Source organism: Macrosteles quadrilineatus, unplaced genomic scaffold, assembly GCF_028750875.1.
Source record: "Macrosteles quadrilineatus isolate MER2022 unplaced genomic scaffold, UCM_ALF_1.0 Scaffold_2__2_contigs__length_208266976, whole genome shotgun sequence".
In the NCBI taxonomy this organism is placed as follows: domain Eukaryota; kingdom Metazoa; phylum Arthropoda; class Insecta; order Hemiptera; family Cicadellidae; genus Macrosteles; species Macrosteles quadrilineatus.
This window is the reverse complement of record NW_026542595.1, coordinates 143,096,829-143,108,717: the sequence shown is the minus strand read 5'-3', so window position 1 is coordinate 143,108,717 and position 11,889 is coordinate 143,096,829. Positions and strand designations below refer to the sequence as shown.

General features: G+C 34.6%; 1 protein-coding gene across 1 annotated transcript; it reads right to left on the bottom strand.

The window, feature by feature from the left end:
* Window positions 1-349: 349 nt before the first annotated feature.
* On the bottom strand, window positions 350-7,435 carry LOC128985436 (uncharacterized). The gene is made up of 4 exons (XM_054404913.1): window positions 7,327-7,435; window positions 4,166-4,253; window positions 2,397-2,693; window positions 350-562 (listed from the first exon to the last, which is right to left on the bottom strand). Exons 1-4 carry the CDS (start codon window positions 7,384-7,386, stop codon window positions 474-476), a joined length of 534 nt encoding a protein of 177 aa, XP_054260888.1. The 5' UTR covers window positions 7,387-7,435; the 3' UTR covers window positions 350-473.
* Between the last annotated feature and the right edge of the window lie 4,454 nt (window positions 7,436-11,889).

The window sequence follows — 11,889 nt, the reverse complement described above, 5'->3', positions numbered from 1 at the left end:
AATTCCACAAACAAAAGTAAAATGTAAAATATCCAACGAATCGTCTAGATTTCCAATGCCTACCAACTTCAAAGAACAAATTTTAGACAACATCAGATACCAGTAAATAGCCAACCACTTATTGAGTATTTGCCCAACTGGTGACTAGAAGATGTGGTTATAAAAATATATTTAAAGTTTTAAACGCTATCAAAATGCATGCATTTTCTATACTAAACTGCCATTATTCGTACCCTTGAGGTTGTAAGAAATAAAAAAATATATTCAGCAATTAAATTAATCAAATTTTATTTACTTCAATAACTACAGAACAAATAAATTGTCATGAAAAATTGTATGGAATAAATTATCATGTCAGTTTTTTAGTCACAGAACTAAAAGCTAACATTGGCAATGGTAATTTGTAATTTTAGAAAGTGATATATTGTAAACACTGTGAGATATATTGTTTGGATCAACCAAAATAATGTAATTTAAGTAGAAATGAAGGCATCGACGATTGGTTTGGCCTCAACTCCACCTGATGTAGCAATAGGAGCCGTTGTGAAACCACCATACTCATCTATGCAAACAAAATAGGTCGTTTGTAGCTTATTACAAAACAATATACTTATTAAAGTACCAATACTATTTTATAGGAACGAGTCATTTTTGTGCAGACCTGCAGCGTATGGCGGAATACTAACTCAAGGGTCGCAGCAAGTTGCTAAAGCCTTTGGCTCAGTGCGATTTGAATGCCAAGAATTTTTCGTGCTGGGACCAATAGCAATAGCCCAGCGGAGTTCATTCTGCAGTATCTGCTTTTTATCTGGTCAATTTTTCTATTACTTTTCTTGTATGATTTTTTAGGTTAATTAATGAAACACATAAGCAACTCAACTCTTCCACCCTCATAGAATCTGTTAAATTTAGAGACTCCCTTTAATTGGGAGCCCCAATTCATATATAATCATAACTATCCAAAATGGCAGTAAAATAAAAAAAAATCCTCTACACCTATGTTATAGATGATCCAGATTCGTGGTAAAGTTTTAGACATGTTTGTCTTTTGTAGCTTTTGAGCCTAACATTTTCAAAGATATTAGGCGTAGAAATGTGTCATTTTATATAATAACAAGTAATGTGAAGCTGTTTTATTTTGAAAACGGTTTAGATCGATAAAATATGCCTTTAAATAAATATTTGGAATCATATTTTTACGAGATAAAACATACTCCCTTAGTAGATTTCCCATTCTTATGGAACAGCTTAAGCCAATTTTATCGTTAGTTCTGTCCGTTGAACTGAAGAGGTCGTATTTTGTTTCTTGTTACTTCAGTCATTAAAATCCCCGTTTAGTCAAATAAACCAATTAAATTATAAACAATAACTCATCAACTAGTTATATAACAAAATAGTAAAGCACAAATCATGAATGTAAACTCTAAAATAATAGAACAAAATTTCGTCAGCACTAACAACCAGTGTCACCGGAAATGAACTATACACGACAAACGAGCTTCAAAATGTATAATGGGGTGGGAAGTCTACTTGTTTTGGTAGTCTATGATATTATGTAGGCTACACATGATAAGCATATAGAATTATCCAAAAGTCAATGATAAAACCAAGAACACAATGGAATTAATAAACTGATAACAATGAAATAAAGATAAAAAAATTATAAAACACGTTACTAAGTTTGTATTTTACAAGGAAACCAATCTAATCAGTATTTCGAAATACAGCTGATAATAGAACATAAAGAATCACAAAGAACTTGATTGTGTTCAACACCGGAGCTACATTTAGTCTAGTAACAAACGAACAAACGGTGATTACCACGAATTTTATCAACAACTTTTATAACAAAACGTCAGGGTAATGACGTAATTTTGATTTTTGATCGAAAGAGACACCAAAGATAGTAATCTATCAGATAATTAGCAACAGATTATGCTATGTTCTTGGTGTATAAATTACAATTTTAAACTGTGACTTTAGATCCAGGTTTTCATGAAGTTAAATCAATATACCATTAAATGGTAACAATAGTTGTATTATGAACCCGTTCAAAGAGTTTCAAATGGTTCTATAGTACTCATAACACAACATTTAGCTTTGATCGCCAAAATTAGAATGAAATATCTCCATTACTTATTCACCTAACCTTTGCAAAGGATATGCATTCTTTTTGTTTAATTTAAGATTTTATTTTGATACAGATAACGCAAGTAACATACATTGGGAGTTTCAGCAACTTGGATAATCATGCTGACAAAAACAAAATATTTTACAATATTTTTTAATATTTTACTGTATGCCCACACTACCACTCGCATTGTACTGACACATTCATAAACTTTAACTCATGAGTTGAATGTTACAAATACACTACACATTATATATTCCATTACCTATGTCGCAGTACGTTGCAGTAGACTGACTTGAAATCTTCCTCTTCTTCGTTACATCAACACCTCCGATTTCCTCGTATTCGTCCGGTGTCGGAGGCAGAGGTCTTTTCAACATTCTCACTCTTCTCAGACTCTCTTCTCTTTGCAGGTTGACCTCGTTATCCATGGTGGCCAGTGAGTTGACCGAGGTGAGGTCACTCTCGGTGGATGCTATCCTGGTACTTCCTCTAGGAGCGATAGGTCGACAAGGGCAGAGAACCCGGGCCAGCCTTGGAGGAAGCATGCCCAAGTACATCACTGGAAGTGGAAACACATCGTATTGCTAAGGGAAGCTGAATTGGTTTGGATATCGTAAGGCTTAAAAAGGACGGAGTTCTGAAAAAATAACAATGTTTTTCAATGTCTGGAATCATTTTCTAGGCGAGCCAAAAATTTAACGTAGACTTCAGATAACCGAGTCACGGAACTATGACAATGACATTGAAAGCTATTACCTACTGACGGGATTCGAACCTTCGTCACAAAGACAGAAGTACCGTGACTCTATACTCTAGCAGAGCTGAGCTCATACTAAACCAAACGTGTATGGTTTAAGGAATTTTATATATATTCTTGTAAACAGTCTAACGTCCAACCTTCATATAAAGAACTCCTAGATAAAGTACTCCTAGATCCCCTAGATCCCTCCATAAGAAAAAATGTACATTTCACTTCACCTTTACATAACGAACAAACTATATCATCAAACTTGATTTAACGAATGTTTGACGATCCCGGCTAATATGTCACCTCAATACAACGATTTGATCATTATCAAAGCCTATACATAATACATTAATTGAATATAGCGAATTTATCCTCCACATATCGAATCACCTGCATGATTTTTTGATATAACAATCCTTCTACATTACTATTTTTGAATCATCACAGTTCCTTTGATGGGAATGAAATGTTGAAAGCGTTAACAACGCTTGCGCCAAGGCAACACAAATAAGCGTTGACAATCGTCTGCTCCGTCAGCATACACCTACATGCGCTTTGTCCAGACAGATGTCAATAGCTGGGTACTGATGATGACGTCATAATACTTAGACAAGTAACCATGGTAACTTGTTGAACTTTTGGATAAAAAGAAACAAAAAAAAAAAAGAATAGAACGAAAAGAAAGGATAACAATATTGATCTTTATATTTTTACTGGTGTTTTTCTTAAGGTTGTGCACTTTTTGATGACTTATTTAATGTTTTTATTGCTTTCAGATTGGTTATGGAAACAGCAATGCTAGTTGATTTATCAACATTCCTCTGTTGCGATAAAGCTACTTAATTGTGTTTTTACGAGGTCAACCCTTATATTGGCCGATGCGAACCTCGACCTAAAGAAAATTGCAACCTGCAAACCTCTCATCCAGCATCCTTGACAAAACGAATATTCGTTCGATCCCTTCAGATTCGTTCGAAGTTAGACTACAATCAGCAGCAGCCTATATGAATATAAACTAGATAATGATAGTCTCGGGCGGTTAAGCTGAAATAATTCTTTATTCAAAAAGGAAATAATATCAACGTTGATTAATTTTCATTCGGAAGATTTTTCTGCTGAGTTTGTATTTGTTATATACTAAATTTTGTTTCGGCATCCACTTGAAATTTAGCTGACTACTGAAAACTACTGGTAGTTGTAAACAAGAAAGAGAGGGATTGGCAATTTAACGCTGAAATAACCGATGGAATATATAATCTGTTATAGAAACATATTATACTTACTTTGATGAAGAAACATGATCATCAGCATGTAGAATGCCGATACTACAGCCAGAATAATCACAACTTGTTCCAAACATGATTGGTCCTCCTGGAAATAATTACGACTGGCCTTAAATTTATGTAATAAATGAATAACTGTACTATAAGGTTTGTACTACTCCTACATTTCAAGTCAGCGGATCATAATCAAACACTCAAAAATAATAGCCTAATAATGATACGAATCCTACATTCCAAGTCAACAGTAGGCTATGTTGTATGTCAGTACAGTACCTACGATCAGTTAAGACGTTAAAGCGGCCTACACACTACACGTGCATTGCACGCCGTGCAAGCACGTCATGCCAAAAACTGACGAAACGTGCAAGTGTGTGGTGAACACCGTGCAAGCACGGCGTGCATTGGCATGGCACGGTGGAAATCAAGACGAGTTTGATTTTTGGCGTGCCGTGCCAAAGCACGCCATTCTGACGTGCTAGTGTGTAGGTGGTCCCCGTGCCACGTGCTGGTAGTTCAACCACTTTTGACAGGGTTTGACCATCGGTTTGACCCTATAATAGTACTTTCTTATTAGTGAATCAACGGCATTTTGTCTTGGCCATTTGCAACACAGATTAAATACGCATATAGTGGCGTCCCCACCTTAAATAATTATTGATAATTGATAATTGACCATTGATCATTGATCATTGATAATTGGCACGACCATCGAGATTACAATGGATCGCACGCTGTATGTGATGCGTGACCCGAGACGCAGTCATAGATCTCTATATAATATATCATAGAGCATACATCCTCCACCACAGTATTGTGAACCAAGTGCCCTGCCGGCATATATCTGTACGGCAGCGAGGTGCAAGGTCTGGACTAACCTAGGCACTACGGTGGCTTTGTGCTGCTGCCTTGTGTCTATTTTTAATGATTAATCAATTAATCATGTCCAATGTTCTTAAAACATGTGTGTGTTCTGCATTTCATTTGTACGAACAGACGATGTAATTTAGCACGTTGCAGGCTACACTGAAGATCAAGTGTGTGGGCAAAATGTGCCGTGCAAAGCACGTCGTGCCAATATAAAAAATGGCACGGCGTGCAATGCACGTGTAGTGTGTAGGCCGCTTAAGACCACGTCAGTACTGTATAAGGTTTACCCTAATTCAATTTTAGTCAAACCTGTAGCGTTTTATACAAATTAGTCCTACAAAGAAAACTATGACACAAATAAAAACCTATTTATGAGGTTGTAGTAGAAGTAGTTTTTTTTTTTTTTTTTTTTTTTTTTTTTTTTTTTTTTTTTTTTTTAAGAAGTAATTGGTATTGTTTTATTGAAGCAACATTGTCTATTGTTTATTTTAATTTTAGTTCTACGCTATTAATTGACATGACCAATGCAAATTTTGTATTTGTTATATTGGTTCAATAAATGAGTTATGAGTTAAATTTGACAAAGCTTTTATTACCTTTCTTTAACTAGGTTACAAAATAACTATCAAAGGTCCTCAATGTAAATAAAACACCATAAAAAACGTCTTCAAGTATATTTACTTGAACAATTAGGGTAAAAAAAAATAAAAATAAATAACTGGTTTCGTAATTGGTTTTAGAATAAAATTACAGTCTAAAATTATGGGTCACAACCCTACCTTTATGTAATATTGTTTTTCGTATCCAAAATGGCGAATCCAAGATGGCGGCCAACATTTTTTAACTCTCTAAAAATTTAGTACTATCGTTTTAACAATGTTATTTGGTAGTACGCTGTTGATATTTGAAGTGGAATTTTGAAAATATGATCAAACGTAAAAATATTCATGCCAAACTTTTTTGTCACGAAAATCTTAATACTGTAACGTCAAAAAGCCAAATAATGCTATAGGTATAAAAATGGATTGCAGGATTGAATTCAGAATTGAAAAACAGCGTTAAATAAGGGGTCTCATGCCAATCTTTAGGCCTACATTAAAAAAAATATTTTTCCAATATGGGCAATTTGGCGGATCCAAGTTGGCGGCCGAAAATGGCTGCAAAAAATAGGTAACTTAACTGACTTTCCAACAAGGTTAGAGGTTTCCATTGTCTGTGGTTAGAGTGTGGTTCAGGATTAATATTTTAAGAAATGTAGAAAAAAGTAGAGGGGAGATTTAAAACTCACCCTGAATGATATCCTTGCCTTCTCGGCTTTCGCATCCTTTCAGAATGCACACACGAGAAAAAAATTCCAAAGTAGTTCGAAGAAGTACTGTAGTAGATGTTCAGTAACCATCCAACATTCTTCTCAAAAATGTACTTTAGTCAACATTTTAATACTGTGTCAAGTAATATATTTTATTTACTTATTTCTTCAACGTTTTAGTAAAATGTTTAAGATATACAGTAATTTGCAATGAAGGAAAGGTGTTTTAAGATTTTCTAGCAAAAATGTATTACAGCACTATTATGCAAATTAGTCTCAAAGGTGTTATGGTATAAACAGATGCAAGATAACACTACCACACATAATCATACCACAACTCTGTAATATAGTACTGTAATAAAGATTGTTGTATTATATGTATTATATTTCTCCAATAGTAATTATTTATTTGAATTGACATGTATTTCTCTTTATTTTCTAGATATGTGCATTTACAGCTTACGGTAGACTCAGAAACCACAAATTTATCGAATTACGAAATAAAAAAGTAATTTTTGATTGTTACGATGGCTGCACTTTATTTTACCATGGATAAAAGGGGTACGCCCTACACTCATTCGAATGAAAATATCGATTTGTCGATTGTTTCATTCGATATATCGTTTGGTTAGCTAGGTTAGGTCAGCCTAAAATCGATATATCGATCGGTATTATCATGCGAATGAGTGTAGGACGTAAAGTGCAGCCGGTGTGATTTGAACCAGTAAATTCAAAAAGGAAGTCCCACGTTTCTAGCATATCGATGAAATAAATGTACAAAAATGAAAACAATATCAATCGTTGACATAACCTTCCCTTACTGACTTTGGAAAACCAATTTGGGTATAAAGAACAGTTGTTGTATTAAAATAATTTAACCTTAACGGTGTTATGATAATGTATGCTGTACAAAATGAAAAAATTGTTAACAGCTTGGTACATACCAGTAGTTCTATGGTACATACACTCAACGACTCAGCCTTACCTGACAGCCGAAATAACCGGCGTCTGAGACATTCGCTGCGCTGGTGTTCGTGGAAGCCATCACACTCAAACACTTGACACCAGCAGAAGATACACACTTGCACACTTGAACTGAAGGTAAGACCTGCGAAACTGAGCACAATGGAAGAAAGGTAGATTGAATCCCCTCCACTGTAGGTCACCTCACGTCTTATCTTTGACGTCAGCCAATAGCGGCCAGTCGTCTGTTGCTCATTCGCCTTCGCCTACTTCGATATGCGAGTAATAAATAATCAGTATGAATAACTCAGTGCAATGTAAACTGATATAGAAGGTATTCCCGATAACAGTGCAAACTGGACGTAAACGTAAATAGGAAACCGATTTTAAAACGACATTTCAATGATTTTTCTTAGTTGATTTTAAAAGTGCAATAACGCTATACCACCAGGCTTAAAATCCGCGATTTATTTGAATAAGTTTACAATTTTCAATTGATAATCATATAAAACACAACGTAAGTAATTTCCTTCTTTATAAAATACAAATGACATTACAATATTTTACTTGAATTCACTAAAATATCACCAACTGTAACGATAATTCCATTTACGAATGGATGTAAATAAAATTATTGAGCGGCATTAAGGCAAAGACAGTTAGCAGGGCTACCAACTTGTGAGTGTGTTTTGTCCCAGTGACCCTTTACTCTTTACACTTAACACTCGTATGACTTGCATTAAAAGAAACGTCCTGTACAGTATAAGCATAGACAATATAATTGTCTGTGGTATAAGGTTGTATTAATAGTCAAAGATGTATGATAACATAAATGGTATTGCAGACTTCGTTCTTTTACCCAACGTGTTCCATATTCCTTTCCACTTTGTCGTTGAAGCATGAAATTTCTATTCTAGCATCACACAATTCTGTTGCTGTAGAATATTGATATACAGTGCAACATTTACAAAAAGATTTAATCATCAACTAAACTTTAAAAGATTGAAGTAGTGATTTTTTATTTAAGATAAATCGAGCCTTTAAATACTTGACCTTACAATGCAAACGCCTGGGAATCATGATTTGATTCATGATTTCTCTGTGTTTATCTACGAGTTACGCATTACGGTATAAGGTTATTTTTTTATAGAAACTGCCTAAACCCAAAACTTGATAGGAGACTTTGCTAATGGCAGTGTTACTTGACAACCCAATGATCAATGGCAACAGGGTACAGAATTGATCCACCTTGGAATCGAACCAGCGGATTCGCAAAAAAAATCTGAGAACCCTGCAACAGTCAAGACAATTTAATTATAATTTATTGTGAATTAAATCATTTAAAATTTAACCTTAAAAATACAGGTAATTTAGAAACCACGGGACATCAGGATTAATCAACAAATTCAAATCAGAATTCAAACAACTCCAATATAAAACTTTATTGTTAAAACCTTATGTAACACACTAACATTATTTTTAGGGTATACAAAATACTGCAATTCAAATACTGTATGCTTAAACATGGTTACGGAATTTTACTTTTGTGCTACTTTGTTACGAAACGAAATTATCAGTCTTCCTATTTTATTGAAAATAATTAATGGAAATAGTAAATTTGACTGCAAAAGACAGATAGTGTTTTGGAGGCACCTGCGCTGCCCATGACTCGGGGACACCGAAACTGCCACGACGTTTTACGACCATGCTCCATACTGAAACTGCCACGGCAATTAGTGAGGATTATAAGGGTGTTTTTGAGAGGGCTAGAAACACTGAAACTGCCACGGCGGATTCCTCAGGTAGACGGGGAGAAACGGGAGACTTAAAATTCCCATTTCTGTCTTAACCTTTTAATTTCTTTCACAATAATACGTTGATTGGAAAAATAAGTGATTGATTTGCCCTTTCGTATTTATATTTTAGGATTTATTTTTATGTTAATATAAGTTTTTAGTGTTGCGACTGTTAGAGTATTTACTTTATAAGTATTTATTCCGTCTCTTGAGAATATATTTACTTTATAATTATTCTGAAATATAATTATTCTGAATAATTATTTACCACTAAGGAACAAGTTTCATGTTCATTTACCACTTATATAACACTGCATTTTATATGATCTGTTCGACGCTTTTAATTACACTAGAGGTGATCAAATACTAATATAATACTGTAAAACTGTAATATTCAAAAATAGTTTTATTCGCCCAAGACGCTAGGTTGCAGAACTACAAATACTGTACCAACCTCCATGGTCTGCAGAGGGGCGTTCTCGTGAAATCTCAGTGGAATGCCCTCCTATTAGCTTGACTCATGTAATATTTTTCAAATTCGGTATTTCTCAACAGTTTTGTGCCATCCTTCAGAGAGTTAGTAGTAAGGGTGTTGGTGTGTTAGTTATACTTAGTTGATAGTCTTTCGATGGAGGATAAGATATTTGAAACGAAGAGAAAGGGTGCGGCGTTGTTAGTAGACGGCTACAGTTTTGTTATACAAAGTGTGGTGTTAGTAAGTGGGTTTGCTAGAGAAAAAATCGGGGAGGATGTCGCGCAAAATGCTTCACAGATTATATATAACAACGAGTAACAGTAACTGAAACGATTTTAACGCTTACCATTCTTCAGTCACTGTAGTGGGTTGAGTTTAGATAGGGACCTCTAGCTTTTGTCGATATTCTTTCTTCGATATATATTTCTTCGACTAATGGCCTATTAATATGAGGTGTCACTCGATGTGGCCACCAAAATAACCCATTTTGGGTTTAAGAACAAAATTTGAATACAACAAAAAGTTCACTTGCGTGAGATAGAGACGTGTACAGAGTTTTGTTTTCTTGACGTAACCCTTTAAAAGGTTAACTGGTGATGTCCATACTTTTGCCCAGCCCTGTAAATGTGAATAAACAAAATTTATAATTGAGGTATATTACTAAATAAATATGCAAAAACACACACCGAGTCTCATTTCATTCTGATTAAACATGAGAAAATGGGAAGCAAATTCGTGTTGATTTCCTACCGGGCGTAACATCCGTGAAGATTTTCTGTGATCATAGAAACGACCGAGATTATTACTTGCGATCACGGAAACGCCTAAAAATGGAGAATCGTCGTAAGAAACTTTAACAAACATCCGTGATCGTATGTTACGATCGTGGCCAAATCCGTGATAATTTCTAGTGATTCACCGCAGAAATAACTGTGATGGTAAACTACTACAGCAATGATGATGACCGGTGATGATTTCACAATTGCGGCAACATTAGCATTCATCTCCAGCGATTATTTTAACACCCGTAACCATTTTTCGCGATCGACGAAAAATTAATGATCATCTTGCCCTTGCGGCTTAGTGTGTGATGATTTATCGATATTGCGGCAATGTCCGTGGTCATTTCTACAGTAGTTTCTCGCAATGGCGTTTTTCGATTGCGCAATACGTGTAAACTCTGGGTTTTCGGGTGGATTTTACGGCAAATATTTTACCATTTTTATTTCTCGATTTCTTACTAAATTCAATTACAACTCATGGACTTTTTCCTGATAGTTAAAATTCACGCGCTATTCCCGGTTTCTAGGTTGGCAGAATTAAGTGACCCTGAATTATCACTACAAGTAGCCTAGGCTAATTAAGATTTATTTTTTACCAACCGTATCTAAAATGTATACTTATCAATTATGAAGTTTTTATCTGGTATTATTAATGTAAACCTGCACATTATTCGAACTTAATTGACTAGACCATACCTTACTACTAACTCTCTGAAGGATGGCACAAAACTGTTGAGAAATACCGAATTTGAAAAATATTACATCAAGCTAATAGGAGGGCATTCCACTGAGATTCCACGAGAACGCCCCTCTGCAGACCATGGAGGTTGGTACAGTATAAACTTAATAAACTGGAAAGACTCGAACTTAATTCTGTGTATTCTAGTCATCACAAAGGATCTTATACTTCGACGCCAATTCCTAAGACAAATGGAACGCAGTGCGCGCAGTATTTCCAACTCATTGCTGAAAAGCATGTTTTCATAGTATTCCCAGCTCATTTCTAAATACATTACCTCCACCGCAGCCCAAAAAATCAAAATATTAATAGTATAGGATGAAATCAATAAAATCGCCAAATATGATCAATATATACACAATTGTGTTTTATTTATACTTCAGGACACGTATCCTGTTGTGCTATTATTTGCATTAGATTATGTTTCTTCTTGTGCAATTTTGACGATGCCTACCTATACCTTGGTATATTTATAAACTGAAAACTTCAAATCTAATGATAAAATATGTGTTTATCGATTTCTTTAATACCAGCAATTCACTATAACAGGTTAAGAGCATTCATATAATACATTTAGTAAGAAACATTTTACATTCCATTGCAATCTTAATCCATTAGAACATATTATTTAATTATTTCTGACTTCATCGGTAGTTAAATGACTTTTTCTATTGATACTTGATTTAAATAACTGCAAAGTTAGTATGGCCTCTTTTAAGTAGTGGCATGAAAAGCATTTAACTAAGTTATGAGCTAAGTAAAGTGTTGTGTTTCAAAATCGTCACTGTGATGA